This window comes from Spodoptera frugiperda, chromosome 13, assembly GCF_023101765.2.
Source record: "Spodoptera frugiperda isolate SF20-4 chromosome 13, AGI-APGP_CSIRO_Sfru_2.0, whole genome shotgun sequence".
NCBI classification, from domain to species: Eukaryota; Metazoa; Arthropoda; class Insecta; order Lepidoptera; family Noctuidae; genus Spodoptera; species Spodoptera frugiperda.
The window spans coordinates 3,268,031-3,290,486 of NC_064224.1; the positions used below are offsets into that span (position 1 = coordinate 3,268,031).

General features: G+C 37.5%; 3 protein-coding genes across 4 annotated transcripts in view; 1 reads left to right on the forward strand and 2 right to left on the reverse strand.

The window, feature by feature from the left end:
* The window catches only part of LOC118270366 (cGMP-specific 3',5'-cyclic phosphodiesterase), a 127,295-nt gene extending 124,260 nt beyond the window's left edge, over positions 1–3,035 (forward strand). For both annotated transcript variants that reach the window (XM_050697848.1, XM_050697849.1), the window contains exon 20: positions 125–3,035. In XM_050697848.1, coding sequence (XP_050553805.1) covers positions 125–139 — 15 coding nt within the window. In that variant the 3' untranslated portion in view covers positions 140–3,035. The remainder of the gene's footprint in view (positions 1–124) is intronic.
* A 190-nt stretch (positions 3,036–3,225) lies between these two features.
* Positions 3,226–10,374, reverse strand: LOC118270719 (cytochrome P450 4C1-like). Its single transcript, XM_050697860.1, has 10 exons — positions 9,108–10,374; positions 8,729–8,818; positions 8,251–8,361; positions 7,545–7,730; positions 6,878–7,074; positions 6,564–6,630; positions 6,277–6,472; positions 4,434–4,582; positions 3,772–3,951; positions 3,226–3,504 (listed from the first exon to the last, which is right to left on the reverse strand). Exons 1-10 carry the CDS (start codon positions 9,256–9,258, stop codon positions 3,347–3,349), a joined length of 1,485 nt encoding a protein of 494 aa, XP_050553817.1. The 5' UTR covers positions 9,259–10,374; the 3' UTR covers positions 3,226–3,346.
* Positions 10,375–10,735: 361 nt separating this feature from the next.
* LOC118270695 (cytochrome P450 4V2-like) lies at positions 10,736–21,910 on the reverse strand (the record flags this gene model as incomplete). Its single annotated transcript, XM_050697913.1, has 19 exons — positions 10,736–10,921; positions 11,561–11,743; positions 11,924–12,072; positions 12,169–12,367; positions 12,707–12,773; positions 13,001–13,197; positions 13,353–13,538; positions 13,798–13,908; positions 14,468–14,557; positions 14,905–15,083; positions 17,410–17,560; positions 17,882–18,061; positions 18,444–18,592; positions 18,927–19,119; positions 19,585–19,648; positions 20,046–20,239; positions 20,548–20,733; positions 21,084–21,194; positions 21,808–21,910. Coding segments are annotated over 19 exons (2,865 nt in total), but the record flags the coding sequence as incomplete, so codon positions are not given.
* Between the last annotated feature and the right edge of the window lie 546 nt (positions 21,911–22,456).

Consider the following 22,456-nt stretch of genomic DNA (forward strand, 5'->3'; position numbering starts at 1 on the left):
ATATTCAGTAGACATTCTGCATTATTTAGACCTTTTCAATATAAATGTAGTACCATCACTGTCATTCAAAAGGAATTAATATTTGGGAATACTACTTAAAAACTTTATGTGTGTATGTTTCCAGGGGCAGCCAGAATAGTACAGAGAAACCTGAAAAGCTGGACAGAGTGAAGCCGTCCAAATCGATTGATTAAGCAAACGGGGTAACGTCACTTTATAGGAGTCACTCCTACCTCCCTTCAGCAGTATGAAAATGACGAAACACAACTGCCGACAAAGACAAGCTGACGTGAAAAGTTCCGTGTTTGACATTGTGACGTCGGAAATGTTGACGTGAATTCTACAAAGTGACGTGAGAGGACTGGGTTGTACTCTCTACTTCGACTCGCGTGAGTCAAACGTCGTTTTACTAATAGTCGTTACTGTTGTACATTTCTACTGTTAGACACTTCGTATTAAGTAGACTACGTGGAACTCGCGTTTTGTACTGGCTGGACAAAGTTGGGGAATTGTTCTCGCTAGCTGCCTTGGAGGTTGTATTTATGTAGGAAACGTAGCGACATTCGTAGCCAGTAATTTATCCTTTATACAGTAACATACTACTAAATGTTTACTCAATAAATAGTCTGTCTATTAATAAATTCTAATTCGAATAACTTTGTTCAGTCAAACAAAACCTTTTAGAGAACAAAAAAATTAAAAACTAAAAGTAATTTTTAGTATTTTAATCTCTGCGTCTTATTGACGTTAACAATGTTTCCTGTAAAGCAAACTTTAGGTAAATGTTTATCTAATTAAATGTATTATTTACATAGACTGTGATCTAGTATTACTTCACGATGTTCTATTTTAAAAACAACAGGTGAGATCGATTTTTTCGGGTTTTTCTAACTCGGAATTCCGAGTTAATGTCATTCAAGGTTTGTGGGTATTTTTAGTGTGAAACGTTTCGAGTTGTGTTGCAATCCACTGCATTAGTAGTTTATCGTTGTTTAAAAGACTTAGATGCAGATTGAGGTTGTATTTCCTATCGCTAGTCCTAAGCAGTGTCGCTGGAGTACAGCAGCTGTCGATGACGTCACTGTCCTCTCCTCTGTACCTACTATAACAGCTATATTTATAATATTTTCTAACTTACCATTAAGATCTATCGACTGTTTATATTTTAAAATAGAATGATCGTTTCTTGGCCTGTGAATAAGGAGTATGTAACTACTAAGTGTGTAAGCGAATGTTTTCGTCTTTTACATTATATAAACGTTCAATTAAATTATTTTTTTATTTATTGGAGCTAAAAGTATAATGATGCTAGTCGTGTGTTATGTTGTATAGATATTTATAATTGTTACTGTCGAACGTACACTTACGTCCAATTGCTTATGAAGCTTGTTTTGTGCAATATTGAAATACTAATTACAAAGTATTTGAGATTATTTTATTACCACTATGTTTAAGTGTCAGCAATACGTTAGGGTTTTTAATGTGTAATGGTTTCAGTACAAGAGGCTTGCGTTGTAGTTCGTGTGCACTGGCCCGTGACATTGTTTCCATCGACGGGTCACTATGTACTTTACTAGTGCTCGTCTTAACTATACCGACAATGCACGGTAAAGTGGGTGATCAAGTGCAGGAGCCACAAGATTTTAAAATAAATTGTAAATCTTTTTGGATAAAAACTTTTAGTACTAAAGATATAATTGTAATGAAACATCATACCTTGTCTTTTACCAATGATATAGCCGGAATGTTGTAACGAATGATTGTTTCTGTTTGATATATTATCTTGTTTTTATAGAAGGGAATTATATTAAGAGAGCCTTTGAAACAATATGTGGATGTCAAATCATGTGCAATTTTTACTGTTGTTAAAATAAAATAGTTTAGAAATCTGCTCCCACGTTGGCAAAATGGATACATTTGTTTCATATCACAAATTTTCAAGAGAATATACAATAATTTATGAGAATGTAACGATTGATCTATACTCAATGGTACAGAGAGCTTAGTACGAGACGAGATTGTCTTACGGGTACGGATCGGCGCTCTTATTGGTTGGTTTATTCGAGCTGACCTATCAGAACGCCGAACGCGCTCTCGTTTCGATTACTTAAAACGTAAAGCAAACTCATACTAGCCCCTCTGATAATCAAAGTCAAGCTTTAAAGTAATATTGTCTACTAGGTTGAAGCCGACACAGCTAAAGTGATTGATCAAAAACTTCATTCTGCTAGTATGGGAGCCACATAGTCCAAATGTTGTGAAATAGACTAAACTTATGATATAATGAAACTAGACTTACGACTGTTCTTTACTAGCTATTTTATTAACAGAACATTATTTAGTACTTTACTTGACTAAAAACTCAAATAAATTGTGATCCAAAGAAAATGCATGTCTTTACAATCGTGTTCATTCATGTTTCGTTAAAATTCTTTAGTTAATGTGTTATTTTATTTGAGATTCAATTATTTCTGTGACATTCGTTTGCTCATTATTAATTTATATTTAAGTTTTAGATTGCTTTAACCAAAATGTTCGTTAACTAAAACATCATTTACTGGAATCCATAAAATTGTATAAATTAGGTGCCATAATGTGCACATCTGCCTAACCCTTCAAGGATAAAAAGGCGTGACGTTAATACTAAACATTAATAATTATTATGTTATCGGCTTACTCACATAACTGTTTGACGAAGAACTCGACTAGTTTCAAGCCATGCTAGAGGCTCATATTAACGAGCAGCAATCCGCGGCACGAAACAGTTACATGAGTAAACCGATAACATAATGATTAATTTAGTACCTATGTCTCATGAAAGTTACAATAAAAACATACGAAACAATTGGTTAGTGTTATCTTTAAATATTATATAATTTATTATATGTATTTTCTTTTATTTCCTCTTTTACATAAAAGAAAAATCTTCAAAGTACGCTTCTCAGAACAATAATCACATGTTCGTTATGATTCGATCAATTTGTATAAAATACCTTCTGAATGTGTTTCGACGAATAAAATATTGTGAACAATAATATTATGTGTTTTAATCAGACCCCAGTTGACTTGTGACCAAACACTGTCATTATAATCATTTATTTATGTCTAATACTTTATAATTACATTTTCAAATATTAAATTATACAAAAAAAAATCAATTACGAATGATGACAAAGTGCACCTGTCTATCACAAAAAACTTTAATATAATATATCTCAAAAAACAAAATGTCTTCATAATAATCTGATTTCAACAATAACAAGGTTATGAATAGTAATCGCATCTCCATAATTATATGATCTTTAATCCAAGTCTTCAGTGTCATCATTTTATTGATCCATTTCTACTATTTATTCCTTTCTTCGATTTCAATCAAATGCCCTGACAAAGGTTTGAACATGATTTTGCATTCCAGTTTCAGTTTCTTGTGATCAGCTGTAATTTTGTACTTGCGCAGTAGCGATACAACGGTTGCTTTAATATACATCAACGCGTAGGTTTTACCTGTAAACAAACATATTTCGTTAAAGTCCACAATCTCTTAGCTATAAGCCAATCGCTTGGAACGAACAATATTGGCAACAAAATGTTACCCTGAGGGACAACTCCTGACATAAAAAGGACAAATGTCTTGCAGTTTATAAGAAAATTGTTATATTTCTGGATAATTTCAAATGTTTTTTAACCCTATATTTCAAGTAGAAGAAATGGAAACATTGTCAAAAGCCTTTACAGAAACTAAGTATAGCAAATTATACAAGTAATCATTACCAACGCATCCCCTTTTTCCTGGTCCAAAAGTAGCAAATGCAGCTTGATGTTTTGGCATCGTTGAATCTAACCATCTCTCTGGCCTGAATTCTTCAGCATCTGGGCCCCATTGTCTTGGGTTCCTATTTGTACCCCATATATGCACAACTACAGAACTACCAGCGGGTATGGTCACATTGCCTGGGAAATTAAAAGTATTTCATTTCATTGTTACATACCAGAATTCTATATTAAAATGTGTGGATAGTTTTCACCGTCAACGTCCCATCACAGTCCAATGCTATGGACCTCTTCTAAATTAGAGGGTCTGCCATAAGATTCATATTTTGTAGGCGAGACAACAACACAACGTCACGCCTTTTTATCCCCGAAGGGGAGGCAAAGGTGTAAATTATGGCATATAATGCTACTGTACAATGTACACACACTTTTTACCATTTGTGTTATAAGTCCCATATAATAACCTATTGCCATACTGGGCTCAATTACAGACTCCGTGAAAAAAACCCAGAAATACTTTGACTGACCCGGGAATCGAACCCGAGACCCCATGTCCAGCAGTCAACGAGGCAGTCTGTAGACGGCTGTAAGCAGCAGTTTGTAGGCGATATAGGTAGGGTTATATTTGAATAGATAGCTTTAGAAAAACTGTTTTTACTAACGCAACTTTGTATGTGCCGTCGTGGTACGGCCTACCAGTGGTCCGACTGGATATAATCTGATAGCTTCTTTAACAACTGCATCTAAATATACCAGTTGAGATAGATTGTCACCTTTAAGTCTTCCATCTTTACCCAAGATTAAATTCATCCTGAAAGAAAACAATTAAATGTATGTAAAAAAAAAAGCCAAGAAAAACGTCAAACCAAACAAAGACATACTGACGCACTCAAAAACATTTAATGATTACTTAAACTATTTCTTAGTTAAAATTTTGTTCCTAAAACATTTACTTAGTAAATACTTACTTCTTTATTTTGACTAGTTGAAGTAACCATTAAATGACGACATTAGTGTAAAGGGTTCGATATTGGGTCCTTTTCTTTTTTTAGTCTACATTAACGATTTGCCACTTATATTCGAAAATGAACCAAAAATGGTGCTGTTTGCAGATGATACATCATTGATTTTTAAGATAGGTCGACGTATGAATAATTTTGACGACGTAAACAGCTCCATTCTTCAAGTCTATAATTGGTTTACTATTAATAACTTGGCGCGTAATGAGAAGAAAACCAAATGTATTAAATTTTGCTTGCCAAACGTACAAAATAACGAATGTTATGTTGCTTTGAACGGACAATAGTTGGAATTTGTTAAGGAGACTATATTTTTGGGTATCACACTAGATGACAGATTACAATGGGGGCCCCACATAAAAGCACTTTCGGGGAGACTAAGCTCCGCTGCTTATGCAGTCAGACAGATTAGACAGCTAACGGATGTAAATACGGCAAGGCTTGTTTATTTTAGCTATTTCCACAGCATAATGTCTTACGGCATTTTGCTGTGGGGTCGGGCCGCGGATGTAGAATCAATTTTTATTTTGCAAAAGCGAGCTATTCGAGCAATATATAACTTGCCCCGTCGTGAATCTTTGAGAGAACTTTTTAAAACTATAAATATTCTTACAGTGCCTTCTCAATTCATTTACGAAAATATTATGTACGTAAGAAAAAATCAACAATTGTTTAAAAAAGAAGCGACAGACACAATTTTAATACGAGAGGTAAAAATAAGTTGGCTATACCGCAATTCCGATTGTCCAAAGTGCAGAAATCCTTCATGGGTTTTTGTGTTAAATGTTATAATAAACTACCAACTACCATACTGAATCTGAACGAGAAAAAATTTAAATCTTGTATAAAGCGTGAACTGTGTAAACAGGCATATTATAAACTGTCAGATTATATTGAGGATAAAAATGCGTGGCAGCATGTTGGTCCGGCTCCACTGGACACTCGCTCACACTAGACAATGCTCAAATACGATCACTAGTTACACGTTAACTTAAAGTATTAATTTATTCCAATGCAGTCTAGGGATCCTGTGGCATCAAGCAGATATTTTTTTTATGTGAAAGATTAAATTATATATTATTATTATTTGTATAGAAGCATTATTTCAAAATTGTAAGTGTACATATGTGGGCACTATGTTTGAAATAACCCGCTATTTTATTTTCTTTACAAATTGGTTTTATTGTCCCGTTAGTTTTGACGTATTGTAGTTACATTGTTCCTACATATATATACAATAGATAAATAGTGTATCAGAGAAATTGTAAAAAACTTCGGTTTTTAAAAGAGTAACGACGGAGTTTCTTGCTCGTTCTTCTCCATTCGAAGCTACACTTTGGAACGAGCGCCTAGCTTCACTGACAGACAGACTGACGGACAATTCAATTTGACGTTTCAAAAGTGCCTTATTTAGGATTAATTGAAATAAATGCTTTGACTTTGACTTTGACTTTGACTTTGAAAGGCAATATGAAGTTATGCTTACTCTTGAAGAATCTTATCCTGCACTTCAGAGCTACTGCCGATGCAGACCAATACGAGATTCATCTGGTAGATAGTGGTGTCGAAGGCAGCCAGGAGCATATTGTCCATTAAATTCCGTAACTGAGTGTCAGTGAATGCGCTCTTGGTCTCAGTTATTGTATTTTCCAAAATTACGTCTAAAACGCTTTTAAATCCACCTTAAAGAAAAAGAAATTATGAATAAGGATAACATTTTCTCTTAAGACTTCACTTGTAGCCGAAAAGTGCAAATACCGATCAAGTTTATACCTTTGTGGTTTAAGTCCTCATTCTTTTGCAAACATTGAATGCGTTCCGCCTTTCGTAGCAGCACTGTCTGCAATATCGATATAATTAATATTTACTAAATATAACAGAATTGTAAAAACATTTCCATCAAAATATTCGTCATGACTAATACTAGTATACTTTACCCACTGCAATAAAAGGTAATAAATCGTAACCCCAAAATTTGGCTAACAGAGAAAACTTAGTCATTTTGTCTTAAATTAGGAGAAGAATCATTAAATCTACATAATGTTTACCTCTGTGCACACAACACTTTCTTTAATAATCGTACTCACTTTTTCGGAAAACTCAAATATGGTTTCCAGTGCCTTATCCAACTTCTTTTTGTCGCTGGACAAGTTGAAGACAGCATCCACAATGAGCCAGGGCTTGTAGATCCTATCAGAAAGAGTATCCAGGCAGTCGTTTATAGCCTTGGCGTAGTTATCGTTAATGTCGTTCATTCCGTCGCGATTAATCCCTAAAGTGGTTCCTAAAATAATGTTAATAAAGTTATTTTTTATACTGCACGGTTTCGAGCGGAGTTTCGCCCTGGCGCACATACTGAAGACGCACTGTTATGCTGAGCGACTCGGCAGTTATAAGAAAACCTAATTTTACCTTTGGATTACTCAGTAGTTTATTTACTTTAATTATACGAGCTACAGTCTTAAGTAAGTTAAGTATTTCCCCCGGACTAGACTCACAGTTTCGCGATACCCTAGGCTATATCGACCCGGGGTTGGGGCGGATCCAAAGATCACTATTATATCAGCACCCTGAGCTCTGACAAATTGCACTTGATTTGAGAAAAGTATCAGTATAGTCAGTTTTCTAATGCAGTATGCAGTATTGCTGATATAGGATTTATATAACTACCGTCAAACAATCACATAATCACGTATTGTAACTCAGCAATGTAGTAAATGGGATGTAACAGCCCGCGTACATGACAATACATACGGCAAGTAGTTTCCAAGACACTCCTTGAAATTTTCTTCTTTAGATCCACTTCACCTTGACCGACATCTTCGGCAATCGTCTCCACGAATCGCTCAGCGCGTTCATTGAATAGTTGGAGGTAGTCGTCCAATATGTGCTGCTTGAAGCAAAGGTCTAACACTTTTCTATTTCGTTTCCACGTTGGTACTAAAATATTTTTGCAACATCGATTATCTTATTTATACGGTATTATTCATGTTACTATGTCTCTATCATGTTACTATGCCTCGTTGGTCGAGTGGTCGCAAGTGCGACAGCCGAACAAGGCGTCTCGGGTTCTATTCCCGGGTCGAACAAAGTACTGCTGGGTTTTTTTTCGGTTTTTTTAAAATTTGTCAGTAGTAGCACGGAGTCTGGAATTGTGCCTGGTATATGGCAATAGGCTTACCCCCTATTACATGGGACTTATAACACATGGTGAAAAGTGGGTGCACATCGTATAGCGGCAATACGTGCCGTAATGTGCATGTGCACCTCTGCCTACCCCTTCGGGGATAAAAGGTGTGACTTTGTGTGTGTGTTGATAATAGTTCTATATCAGCAATAACATTTATTGTCTTTTGATTTTGATAGTTACTTGGATAAAATTTCTATCGTTATATTTCGCTAAAATATGAGTACTGCTAACGGGGGGAAAGCTAATAATTGATTAAAGATAAAGAATTACCATCAGCAGCCACCATCTCCTTGCCCACCATTGGTTCTATGAACCTGTACACGAACAACTTGTCCAAGCATTTGTTGGCGACTGTGGCGACATCTTCCGGGTCCGTCACAACTGAAACACACGAACATTTCACTATATAACACAGTACCGGTAACACCGGGTTTCTTTCACCCTAGGAGGTAACTTTGACCCAAATTCTACAACCAATAGTAATCCAGAACAAAACGTATATTAGTTTTTCATTGGTCTAAAAGTTTGGGTCAAAGTTACCCTCTAGGGTCAAAGAAACCCGATGTTACGGTATACTAACACCAATATTACCACAGTCGCCGCGTCGTGTGTCGCGGAACGACTTTCATGTAGTGCCACTAGCATGGCTTGAAACTAACCGAGTTCCTCGTCATATACCTAATTACGAAAAACATAATAATTAATTTAGTGTGTCTCACGAAAGTTTCAATATAAAAATATAACCAACCGTAGACAGGTATGGGTCCTATATAAAAAGTTACGACATCTCCAATCTTCGCCGAATACTCCCCAAACGCCATTAAATTGCGAGTTGCTTCTGTAAAAAAAAAAAATGATACTTCATAGTTTTAAAAATGTTGCCCCACTCGTGAATTGTCTCTTGTACTGTGGGGGCGTTAACAAACATACACTTAACACTAAGACCCGGAACAATAACTTTATTTGTGGATCACAAATTTAAAAAAAATCATGCGAGAATCTTTACAAGACACTTTACAAGAAGCCGGTGGCCCAGCCACTGCACCGATCGCGCAATTAAAACAAAACACTTACTATACACTTTCAGACTTACTATAACTTAGGTGTACCCTAATCTCTGAACTTACCTTTAGTATTCATCAGTTGAAGAGCATGTCCAATGAGCGGCCATTTCCCTGGACACGTCGCCACTTGCTCATTCACTGGGAAGTACCGGCGACACAGGAGCACATACGCCAGCCACACACATATTGATGTGATCAATATACTCACTATCATTGTCAATTAATTTTGTATCTTACTTAAAATGCACAAAGTTTTTATTTCTACAAATATTCACAAGCGCATGTAATTTGGGACTGAATTAATTATCTGCAATCCATTGTATTTATAAACGGTGAACATGATGTAGGTAAATGTTTTAGTTCTAATACTAGATTGCAAATCAGGTTTCTGGCGACCTGACAATCCTGACATAATAAGTACTTTTTTTACATTCGCATTCGTATTCGTAATTTTTAATGTAAATGTTGCGGATATATGAACGTCATAAAAATAAATAGTAGTTTGTATACAAACTCACAAAATTTTAATCACTCAATTACCTCAAAACGGCTGAAGGGAACGGGATGAAATTTATAACAGGGGTAGGTTATGGTCGGGAAGACCACACAGGAGAGTTTCTATGACACGGGAACGCGGGCAGAGCCGCTAGCAGCAGCAGCAGCAGGGACTTCAGGGCAAATTTTATAGGAACTATGTTGAAAAGAAATGAAATGAAATAAAATGATAAAATGAAATTAAATAATAAAATTAAATGAAATGATGAAATGACATGACATGATAAAATGAAATGAAATGATATTTATTTCTGTCGTAGGTTATAAAATAACACTTTTACACGTCAATATTTCAAATAGCTGTTGCTGTTGCTGTTGTTTTATCACCTCCCGAGGAATACGTCGAATTACAAGTCTCGCTAACCTGTATAATGGATTTGAATTAAACCTTCAAATGTCTTCAAATATATTTATGTTCTTTGTTGGCGGAAAATTTCCGTTGCTTCTGTTCAACAGGTATACTTTGGGAAAACTTTGTACTATATACTATATAAGATGCCAGGCGCTACCTGTTGGTTGCTTCTGCAATATGTCGGCAGTCTGGGCCTCCGCAGTACCAGTAGCTACTGTCAAATATAAACACATCAAGCGGGATGTGATTTGACGAATAAAATACTGTGACTAATAGCACCAACATGTTCTATTGTCATTACATATGTTTATATTACATATGTATATTAAATATGACATAATGATAATGATTGCACAAAATGGGTTTATTCGATGATGTGATAATATTTGGTATAGCCATTGTCATGTAAATATAGGTATGTCTAAACAAGACATCGCTGTCACCGGCTGGAGGCGCTGGACTCGCCTGCGTCACTGCACACTTCCCATTTGTATCACGACGGCTTGCCGGCGTGGCTGCGCACCAGGCTGCGCTGAACCCATTTTTACGAAGACGTCTTGCCGGCATTGCTGCGCACAAAGCTGCGCACTTCGCTTTCTTACCACGGCGGTGACACAGCATTTTATTATAGTTTATTTTGTTTTAATAATACACAATTATCTTATTTGCTTTATATTTCGAGTTTTACTCGTCAACTCCCGCTGACGCTACATCAATAACAGGTGTGTGTGTGTGTGTGTGTGTGTGTGTGTGTGTGTGTAGACAACACGAAATAAAACGTCCATTAAATAACAGAATCAGTTTATGAGCACATCTTCATTTCTTTTTTCAATTCTAACCAAATGTCCTGACGCAGGTTTGAGCATTACTTTGCATTCCAATTTCATGTTCGTGTGGTCAGCAGTGAGCCTGTACTTGCGCAGTACTGCTACAACTGTTGCCTTCAAATACATTAACGCGTAGGTTTTACCTGTGAACGAAACATATTTTGTTTTAGGAACTATCATTCAAGTAATATCTTCGGAAGGTATCTAAAGATTTCTGGGGAATGTCGGTTATGGTGTTTTTTTTTATAATAATTCAAAGAAAAACTCTAAAAATATCTCTAAAATGCCAATGTCAAATTCGGAGTTTGAACGCAGTAGCCACAGGCCCTAGAGCTCCGATTTGATCACCCTGTGCCAGATCCGTTCGTTTTGAGGTCTGAAGTATCTGATGAAGCGCCCTCAGCTGGATCAAGCTTAATCCCATGTTTTTACAAAAAGAAGTAAAACCCTACCAAAAACATTCTAGCCCAGTAACGGTGGAGCTTATTTATCTTAAAAAAGTAATAAAATTTAGTCGTGACAAGTCTAAGGTTCCTAATTCCTAACTGCGATTTTTTTATTAATGTAGTCAATGTTGTGTGACTTGGCCGTGGACTTGTACCCACTAACGGATAAAGAATGTTCGACAGCCAGTCATTTGGTAATCTTCCAATAAGTATTGACAAATAAAATATTACGTCTCCAGTTCAATGACCACATATAAAAGATCCAAATTATTCAAATTAGAGATGTGACAACGTGTACCGAGGTATTTGATTAAACAAGTAAGGTAAGTTACATACCAACACATCCCCTTTTCCCAGGCCCAAACGTAGCATAGGCAGCTTGATGGCTCGGCACAGTTGTGGAGTCCAACCATCTTTCTGGCCTAAACTCCTCAGCATCAGGTCCCCAATATCTTGTGTTTCTATTTGTACTCCATACATGTACTACGATAGAACCGCCCGCAGGTATCGTCACATTACCTGAGGAATTTTATAATTGACTAAAAACAAAATAATATTTTAATCATGAAACAGTTGGCTGTCTTGGCAAAAATAGATTTTATTAGTAGGTGTACCGTATATATACATGGCGTTTCAAAATGAAGTTAACATATTATCGTGTTATCTCTTAAAAAATATAATTTACAAAATCATACTCACGTAACTTTGTGGGTGCTTTTACATCTCGACCTATCACGGGCACGATAGGATACAATCTGGTAACTTCTTTAACAACTGCATCCAAATATACCATTTGGGATAAATTCTCTTTTTCAAGCTGTCCGTCTTTACCCAAAACCTTGTTCATCCTAAAATATTAAAATTCATGTAAGCCAACCAAGGAGACATTCGACAATAACATGGATCAGTAGAAGAAGTTAGAAAATCAATTTAAATACACTTACTCCTGGATAATCTTGTCCTGGACGTCCGAGCTGCTGCCGATGCAGACCAGGACGTAGAGCATCTGGTGGATAGTGGTGTCGAAGGCTCCCACCAGCACCGTGTCCATAATGTTCCTGAGCTCGAGATCAGTGAACAGTGCGTCGGTCTCCGACACAGAGTTTCCTAAAATTACATCTAGGACACTCAGATGTTTACCACCTGGAAACAAATAATTACTAGATTAAAATGTTTTCTTACCAGACTTAACCAGATTTGAATGTATCTCTTAAGCCAAAATATGTCAGATGGGGCCCAGTAGGGCTGTTGCTCGACCTAATTAGCGGGTTACCAGGGCTTCGGCTCAAAAAGCAGGAATAGGAACGTGGTGATTGTTAGTCAGTAAGAGACTGACACTCTCGCCTAACCCAAGGCGGGAGAAGTCATTGGTTTATTTTCCTCCCATAAAAAAGCCAAAATATGTGATATCTTTTCTAACTTTAATTTGAATCGGTATAACAACACCGATGGTTGCATTACAGTACAACGATAAGTTCATACCTTTGTAACTAAAGCCCTCTTTCTCTTGCACTGGCTGTAAATATTCCTTCTTTCTAAGCTGCACTATCTGTAATTGTAATTTCATCATTAATCATGCTGTTCATTATACATTACGTAAACACATATTCTATCGATATCGGTGTTCAAAGAGAGCAATCAAATCTATTGTTGAACCGTACTTGCTTGCTGTCTTACTGCCGATTTGTTTCTGCATCACTCAAAGTTTCAACAAGCAGAGAATGCCAAGATTTACACTTTATTACAAGATAGTTAGTTTTGTATTGTTAAACTCACTTCCTTCGTATAACTTGCCACGACTTCGAGAGACTTGTCTAACCTCCTTTTGTCGTTGGACAAGTTGAAGATTGCATCGATCATGAACCAAGGTTTGTAGATCCTGTCAGAGAGAATATGGAAGCACTCATTGAGTGCCTTGGCGTAGTTATCGTTCAGTTCATCTTTTCCATCAAGATTCACTCCCAAAGTTGTCACTGGAATAAAAATCACTATTATTGAATGCTATACATATTGAAAACGAAACTGTCCTCAAGAAATTCCGATTCACTTTGAGTTTTATCCACTTTAACTCCTTAGCGTTTTTATCTTTGGTTGGAAAAGTGTTAATTCCATGCGATAAAATACTCACGGCATGACGTTTCTAAAACACTCCTTGTGATTTTCTGGATAAGGTCCACTTCACCTTGACCGACATCTTCGGCAATCGTCTCCACGAATCGCTCAGCTCGTTCATTGAACAGTTGGAGGTAGTCGTCCAATATGTGCTGCTTGAAGCAAAGGTCTAGTACTTTTCGACTTCGCTTCCATACGGGCACTGGAGAATTTATGAAAATATTATGTTAGGTTAATGAGCAATTTAATCAACTTATTATAAGTTATCAGCACCGCAGTTAGGATGTTTAGATGGAATAGTGTTAAACAAAATGATTTCATAGCTGGGCGAATGCCATCTAAACCAGAGCCGCGGCCAGCATTTGGATTACAAGTCTATTGATGATCAAATTTTTCAAAGAAAATCAAATCTAAACCACTTATAAAATCACCCGTTAGTATAGTTATTCTAAAGAAATTACCTTCAGCAATAATCAATCTGTCGCCTACCATTGGTTTTACAAATTTGTACACAAACAGTTTGTCCAAACATTTGTTGAGGACTGTAGCGACGTCTTCAGGATCTGTCACAACTGAAACATATTTAGTCATATTAAGCGCAGTGGTACATTCATATCGTACCACCACCGCCGTCTTCCATTACTTTAAATACAGACAGACAATAAAACATGGGATCGGGATCTTTTAAATCAACTTATTACGGCACATCTCCCTAGGCGATGACAAAACGGCAGAGTAAAATACATTTGTTCCACCACGGGCATCGTAAGACTAAGGCCGCGGTTCCACTTGCCCGTTACGCTGCGTTCCGTCACGAAGACGGAATGGACAATTGGGGCCTTGTCATAAAAAAAAAATGACAACGCTTCGACGCCATAACGCAACTGAGAAGAGGAGCCGGGGCCTAAGTGCGGGGCCCACCATCCCGCCTGCCAGTACCTTCTTTAAATATTAGGTAGCAGTCCAGCAGTGGACACTAATAGGTTGTTGATAGTGTTGATGAACCCAGCACCACCAACGTGCCAAGATCTTCTATAAAGTCACTCGATGGGTGAACCCTAAGCGATGAGTCATTAGATAATCAAAAGTTAGACGTTGTTACGTTTTAAAATACTTATAATTATAACGAACCGTATCCAGGCTGCGGTCCGATGTAGAACTTTATGATGTCTCCAATCTTCACCGAATACTCCCCAAACGCTATCATATTTCGAAAAGTTTCTGCAAGAAATTAAATGTCTTAAGTTGCATGTATATTGTTCTCGGACTATTATTTAGAAAACCATTTCAAATATCCGTGTGGGACAACTACGACTGTGGTATAAGTTTTTCGACAATATACTGGCGACTGTATAAGTCCAAAACAGATATGTATTTACTTCACTTAATATTTTTTATACAGAAGCTGTTGGTAAACCTTTATTAATAAATAAATAAAAATATATTGAATTGAATTAGCTGAATACATCGTTGTTTGAAGTTATGAGTGGTGGAATTGAGATTGAAGACATTAATGTAGCTGCCCTACCTACAATAGAAGCATGACAAGACAAGTGAGAAGTACTTACCTACGGAAGAAATGAATTTGTGAGCATGTCCAATGAGCGGCCATTTCCCTGGAAATGTCACTACTTGCTCATTCACTGGGAAGTACCAGCGACACAGGAGCACATACGCCAAACATATACATACTAACGAAATTAATACAGTCACTATCATTGTCGATACGAAATTAAGTACAGAGTTTTATTTATTAACAACACAATCACCAGTTGATGTAATTTGAGAATCAAACCAGTATCTCTGATCCATTGCTTTTTATAAAATAGCTAGGCCTATGTCGTAATGGAATTAAAATTTTAAGAACATTAATCAAGTTTTATATACACTTAATTATTGAGGCCCTCGAAGGTCACTCATAGTTAAGGTTATTTTAAAAGATACATTGATACACTATTAATAGAATGATAGGTTCCTGCTTCAAGGTCTTGGAAAATGAGCAGTTCATTAAAATTATTTTTATGGTATACACTATACGTATCACTAATCTCTGCAATTTGAGTGTAGAAATGTAGTATGTCCCGTTTCCAAGTCTGGTGATGAGATTAACCCAACAAACTATAGACCTATATCACTATTAACTACTCTCTCAAAAATCCTTGAAAAAAATTGTATTTAGAAAAAAATAAGCTGATAAACTCTAACCAACTTGGATTCAGGGCTAGCAAGGCTACTGAAGATGCAGTTCTGAAGTAGGCAACAGCAGCGTCGACCTTCTCGTTCAAGGGTGAGCGTTGCATTGGCGTCGTTACTGGACCTGCAGAAAGCATTTGATACGGTCTTCCATTTAATATAACTGACTCGACTAGAAAACCTAGGTGTTAGGGCTACAGTTCTGAACTGGTTTAGAAACTACTTGTCCGATAGGACACAGAAGGTGAGAGTGGGGGATTTTCTTAGTGAATAGCTAACCTGGGCGTTTGGGGTTCCACATGGCAGTATATTAGGACCCACATTCTTTTTAACTTATTTTAATGCAATGTGGATCTCCAAATGTTTCCTGATGATACTGTTCTTTACTTTTACCGTGTACCGTGTGTCTCACTCCTCACTCCGCATGCGTAAGCTTAAATAAGCGCGCGTTTAAAACAAATAAAAACACCTTCAAATGTCAAAGTGCGACAAGCGAAAGTGTTACCTAAAACATTATCTTAAGTCTGAAAAATACTATGCTAAATACCGCATCAAAATCAGTTCAGCCAAATGCGAGATAATCACGCAGAATAGTCTAAGCAAAAAATTATTTTGTTTTTAGTTAAAATATCAAAGGTCGATTTCAATTCGATAAATAAGTTGACTATCAAATATTTAAATAATACTGAGTTTCTCTTCTACACACGAGTTTAATCATTATTATTTTAAATATTTTTGCAATAAAAGTAAGTTATATAAAGTAATCTTTATATTATTATTTCTTGATATATTTATTTTAACACTCTTACTTTTGTGGACTGCCTCCTTGGCCTAGTGGTTGCAAGTGCGACTGTCCTGGCAAGGGGTCTCGGGTTCATTTCTCGGGTGGGCAAAGTTTTGGCGGGCCTTTTTTCAGTTTTTTCGAAAATTTCTCAATAGTTGCACGGAGTATGCAATATGCTTACCCCATATTATATGGGACTGTCAACATTAATTGTAAAGTAGTAGGTGTAGATAGTACAGTCGCATTACGTGTCATACTGTGCACTTCTTTCTACCCCTTCTGAGATAAATGACGTGACGATATATATACTTTTGTGGACACACGTAGCCTACGACAAAATCAACATTTACATAATATATTATTACACAAACACATTCCTTTAAGTGTAGTCAAAATAAGTACAATAAACCTTTATTTTTATTATCCATCTTATATAAAAATATAATGGCAAAACTTTAACTATTTAATACATTAACATATTGAACATATCTTAATAATATTAGGTACATTTTTACTAAACATTACACTAAAATCAGGTAATTATGTTTGACCAAAATAATAATAAATTTGATTTTCCAACATCAAGGTTCACTTATTGCATCGAAATATTATTCTTAGGTAATCGGATGGCTCAACAATTCGAAAAACATTAATTTTCCTGTTTGTAAAACTCATCACAACGTTAGCGTAGTTAACGATATACGCGCTACAGAGGGCTTAATTCGAGTTTGTTTTACGTTTAACGAGAGCGCTCTGACTGGTTAGTTTAATCGCGCCGACCTATCAAAACGCCGAACGTAGTCTCGTTTCGTTTTCATTCAACATAAAGAAAACTCGTACAAGGGTACAGGAGGATACTACAGATATCGTAACTATCTTGAGTTTTATATCCAGGACGATAATGGGCGTGACTGTGGCTGGCTTGATGATGATGACCATAATGACATTATGTACTATCTTCCACGTTCATTTACATAAGACGCTTCAAAGCATTTCGATTATAAATTTTCTATCGATTATCGAACAGTAAATAATTTGTTCTAAGTTCATCAGACAAGTGTCTCGTGATCACGATGCGCGATGGTTTCAAGTCTACGTTCTCCTCTCGATGCTGACACAGTGACCAGAGTCCGGCTTCAACATGACGTCCAGTTTGAGCCTCACCTTCGTGTGGTCTGCCTTGATCTTATAGCGGCGGATCAGGTGAGCGAGGGTCGTCTTCATTGACATCAGGGCATACGCCTTACCTGAAAAAACATTCTAAATTAGGATATTTAAGAAAAGCCATGTAGGTTAAATTAATTCATTGTTTTGAGACTCGGAAACTCTTTTGACCTGACCTACACATCTCCGGAGCTCGGGCTCGAAAATCCGGAGTAGGAACAGGGTGGTTTTTAGTCAACAAAAGTCGGACACTCCCTCTCACCTCGCCCTAGGCGGTAGAAGTCATTGGATGATCTGCTTTTACCGGCTTATAAAAAAGCCCATTGCTTATGGGTCACAGCTTTAATTGCCTCATTCTTGTTGATTAAATTACCAAACAATATCAAGTAGATAAGGTCTCTCACCGATACACTGTCGTCTCCCAACGCTGAAGGCAGCGAACGCATTAGGGTTGTCAGGCAGTCTCCCTGGCTCCAGCCAGCGTTCTGGTATAAACTCGTTCACGTCTGGGCCCCAGATTGGGTGCTTGTGCAGTCCAAACACGAATAGGAAGCACGTGCGCCCGGCAGAGAGAGTGTAGTTTTCTGAGGGAAATGAAGAATTGAATATTGAGTGCAAATATATGCAATGCAACGTCACCCCTTTTATCCCCAAAGGGGCAGGCAGGGGTGCACATTACGGTACTTCACGCCGCTATACATGTACACTCACTTTTCAGCATTTGTATTATAAGTCCCATGTAATAGGGGATAAGCCTATCGCCATATACTGGACACAACTCCAGACTACGTGCTACTATTAATAATTGTCTAAGAAAAGCTCGGTAATACCCGGAAAGCGAACCGGAGACCTCCTGTCGCACTTGCGACCACTCGACCAACGAGGGAGTCAAAATATTAAGTGCCTAACTCTTCAATAAACCTTTTTTTACTTTGAACCTTTTTCTTTCGTTTAGATTTAACTCACTCAGCTTAACGTCCCTGTCGAGTTTCCTGGCGAGCACCGGTACGATGGTGAACACTCTCATGCTCTCCTTCAGCACAGCCTCCAGGTACACCAGCTGGGACAGATCTGTCTTCTCCACGTCTCTGTCGCCTCCGAGAACTTCTTGTACTCTGAAGTTAATATAAGTGGAAAAATATTTAGAGAAATGTATTTTCAACCAATGAACAACTTTGGATTGTTGACTTTGAATAGAATTGATCTTACCAAAAATGTATACCTATCATCATCATTATTATTCAGTCCAGGTCCAAAAACCACATAAAGCTTAACACTATCAAAAGTGTAAGTACATAAGGTTGAAGATCAATTGACAAAATCCTGTGTTTACATAAACACCCACTGTTGAGTTAGTTTTAAAGAAATAAAAAAATATGTCTGCACATTGGCATTAAGATATTGCAATTTTTGTTTTCAATGTGTGAACTACATTGGAAAAGTACTTACTCAGCATAAGCCTTTTCCTGAACCTCAGGGTGTGACCCAAGCAGTATCATGGTGAACATGAGCACGTTGGCGGAGGTGTCATGGCCGCCTACGATCATTGTGTCTACGTGCTCTCGGATCTCTCTGTCGTTGAATACTCCCTTCTCGACTGACAGCTCTAACAGGAGGTCCATGAAGGCTTTGAACTTGGTTCCTGGAACGAAGACATAAACAGATTATTGAATTAAAATAACTGTTTGTTAATAGGGAGGGAAGAGGAGAACGGTAATAAGATTTGACCCCACCCAATTGTCAACCTCACCTGCACGCGCCTCAATAGCTGGTCACCCTGCTAGATGATGATGATAGACCAACAATGATGGTTTAACCATTGTCTAGATCAATCAAATGACTGAAGAGGCAACAGCAGTCTTATAGTCTAAATAACTCTAAAATACTAGGGCAGAAGGCAACAAGAAACCGCTGCTTCTATGAAAGTCAAAAGTGCAGATCATCCGCTTCAGATGTAATCCTGATGCTGACCACGCTCCTCAGAGCTGAGATTACGACTAGTAGAAATTCGTACAAGGTAGTCATGCTCATGAAGTAATTAATTGTGGTCTATGAGCAGACGTCTTGTAGCTGGTTTGATGATAACGAATGATCGAAGATAGCTTACCTGGTATTATACTTCTCTCAGCACAAACGTTTCCATTGAACTCAGATTTTCTTTTTTGCAGGACCTGAAACAAGTTGTGTAAAGAATTATTAGTATTAGTTAGCAATTAAAATCTTCTAAGAATATACCTTTCATAGAAACCGATGTGAAACAAGGCTTGCGTTGTGTTTCGTTGCGTGAGTGAGGTTACCAGAGGCCTAATCCCCCTCTTCCCAATCTTTCCATTCCCCAACAACCCTTAAATTCCCAACCCCCAAAAGGCCAGCAACGCACTTGTAACGCCTCTGGTGTTTCAAGTGTCCATGGACGGCAGCAATTGCTTACCATCAGGTGATACGTCTAATCGTTTACCGTTTGTTGTTTTGTTCCATAAAAAAACCTGTAGGTACTTGTTTATTTAGCGTGTGGAATAAATGGGTTTTCATTCTTTGCTTTACACATGTTGTTATCATATTCCGTACCACATTGGACATGTTGTGCAATATCTTCAGGCAGGCGTCCTGCTTCTTCTTCACGTTGCTCCAGGCGAAGGTGTAGGGGCTGTGCCACCAGAACTTCATGAACCGCTCCACCATGGTGTTCAGGATCACCTCCGTCGCCTCCACGTACTGGCTGTTCAGGTTGGAGTCTGTGAAGTCCACTCCTAGTGCTGTCACTAAAACATTGGAGAAAGACCAGAAGTGAGTAATTATTAATTTGATGAGTTTAATGTTATATAATTGCAGTTTGATACTATAAATATCGCCCATTAAGTTTTAAGTCCCATTAAATATCTGTAATTTTTATTTTCCCAAAATTTTTGCCCACCCTAGATTCGAACCAGATTCTCATTTATACCAAAGTCACACTTAGAAGAACCAATTCATATGCTCTCTCTATAGAATACAAGTTAAGTATACTCATTATCCCAATTTGGAACTAGTGTATCAATAACTAGAAATCATAATCGTATAGCAGCCTTACAGCAAATGGTCTCCAAGGCATTATGTCGCGTATAGGTCCAGTGGTCAAAGAGACCCTTGCCAGCCTCCTTCTCCAGTTCCTTCACCAGCTTCCTGGACTGGCTGTTGAAGACTCCCATGAATGTGTCCAGCAATATCTGGCTGAACGCCGGGTTCAAGAATTTGCGATGATTCTTCCATATTGAATCTGAAAAGAACCCATAAAAATCAGTGGAAACGTAATTTATTAAGACATACATTATGTTTTTTTTTGCTTCAGAAGCAGATATAATAGGAAGTGACCTCATGATAGAAAAATACTAAAAATAGAGACACGTGCTAGTGTCTCTATTTTTAGTATTCTATCTATCCTAACTTGATTTTCAACCATATCTTTTGGCAATAAGGTTGAAAATCCAATCCATTAATTAAAGTAGCTTAAATTAGTAGTTTATACTAATTGATTTCCGACCATATCTTTTGGCAATAAGGTTGAAAATCCAATTCATTAATTAGAATAGCATTAATTGCCGGTTTATACTTAAGGAAAAAGCTCACATTTCCCAGTGACTAGACCCTCGCCTAGCCACGGTTTGGCGAAGTCGTAGAACCCGTCCTTCTCCAGGCACGTGTTCGCTATAGTGAAACTGTCGTCTGGGTCCGTTACAACTGGAAAATATATAAAAAAAATATCTATATTTATCCTTACATTTATTAAAAAAAAATGTTTCGTATTTTACATTTTGCACTTTGTACTCAGTCGCTTAGTTCACTGTGTGTGGCGTATATTCTATGATACAAAAATAAGTCGGGTTTTCCTTTCTGACGCTATAACTCCAGTACCTACGCACGAACCGATTTCCACGAAAGAAAATTTTGGTAAAATATCAAGAGCAAAGAAGGAAAACAGGGAAAGTCATTGATGGGGAAAGGAGTTCGGCGGGTTTGCTAGTTGCTGTATACTTTATTCTGCCTCCTACATCATCTATCACTGTACCCTTTTTTGAGGGGGAATATTCATTCAACGACTTCTCCCAATTTGGGTGAAGTAAGATGGTGTGTCAGACTCTTACTGACTAAAAACTACCCCGTTCCTACTACTTCTCTTTGAGCCGGAATCCCACGTAGCTCCGTGTCAGGCATCGAACAGGGGATGAAAAGAACAGGGCTAGATTATGTAGTTATTTTTTGAGAAGAAGTCAGCAGCCAATAAGTAATACATATTGTTGTAGGAAATGGAATTAGAAACCTCTGGTAATATCCCTATTATAATCATACTTACTGTAGACAGTGCGCGGTCCAATGCTGGCCGACACCACCCCGCCAATGTCGTAGCTCTGACGCGCTAGGTCGTTGATACCGTCCCATAGTTCTGCGAAATCATATAAAACAATTCAACTGTTGGCTCCAAATTAGTACTTTAAGTCAAAGTTAATTTCGGTAGTGTTTATTGTAACCGATGTACCATGTTTTTTTTTCGGAAGTAGCTTGTATTATGAAATCACTTAACTTGATATACTGCCAAACTCCAAAGTAAAGATAAAAGACACAAACCCCTTAATAGAAAGTTACTACCCCTAATCCTCCATCTGTGGTATCTTCACTGAATTTTGAACTTAATCACAAAACTTTAAAGTTGTGAATCTGTTAACGTAGTGTACTTACTACAACTGTCTCCCAGGAGCTGTGGTGCATGTCCCACGATGGGCCATCCTCCCGGGAAGAAGGGCGGCTCGGTCGCCTTGCGCTTGCGCAGCCACGCCCAGTACGCTGCGCACGCGATGCACACTAACGCCACCGCGAACATTCTGGATGCCTCAGCTTTTTTCTAGTTTCTGGAAAGATTTCTGTGAACTTGGTATTCATCGCCTGATAAGGTCAAGTTATTACTAAATCTAACTTGAATTTTACCCTGTTTTTCTCAATAATCT

Bases quoted from the DNA above. Each gene is read 5' to 3' on its own strand.
- LOC118270719 (XM_050697860.1), bottom strand. From the start codon at position 9,258: ATGATAGTGAGTATATTGATCACATCAATATGTGTGTGGCTGGCGTAT. The intron at 8,362-8,728 runs GTTGGTTATATT...CGTGTGTTTCAG, and splicing joins AGGACCCATACCTGTCTACG to TTGTGACGGACCCGGAAGAT. The intron at 4,583-6,276 runs GTAAGCATAACT...GTTTTCTTTCAG, and splicing joins CAGGATAAGATTCTTCAAGA to GATGAATTTAATCTTGGGTA.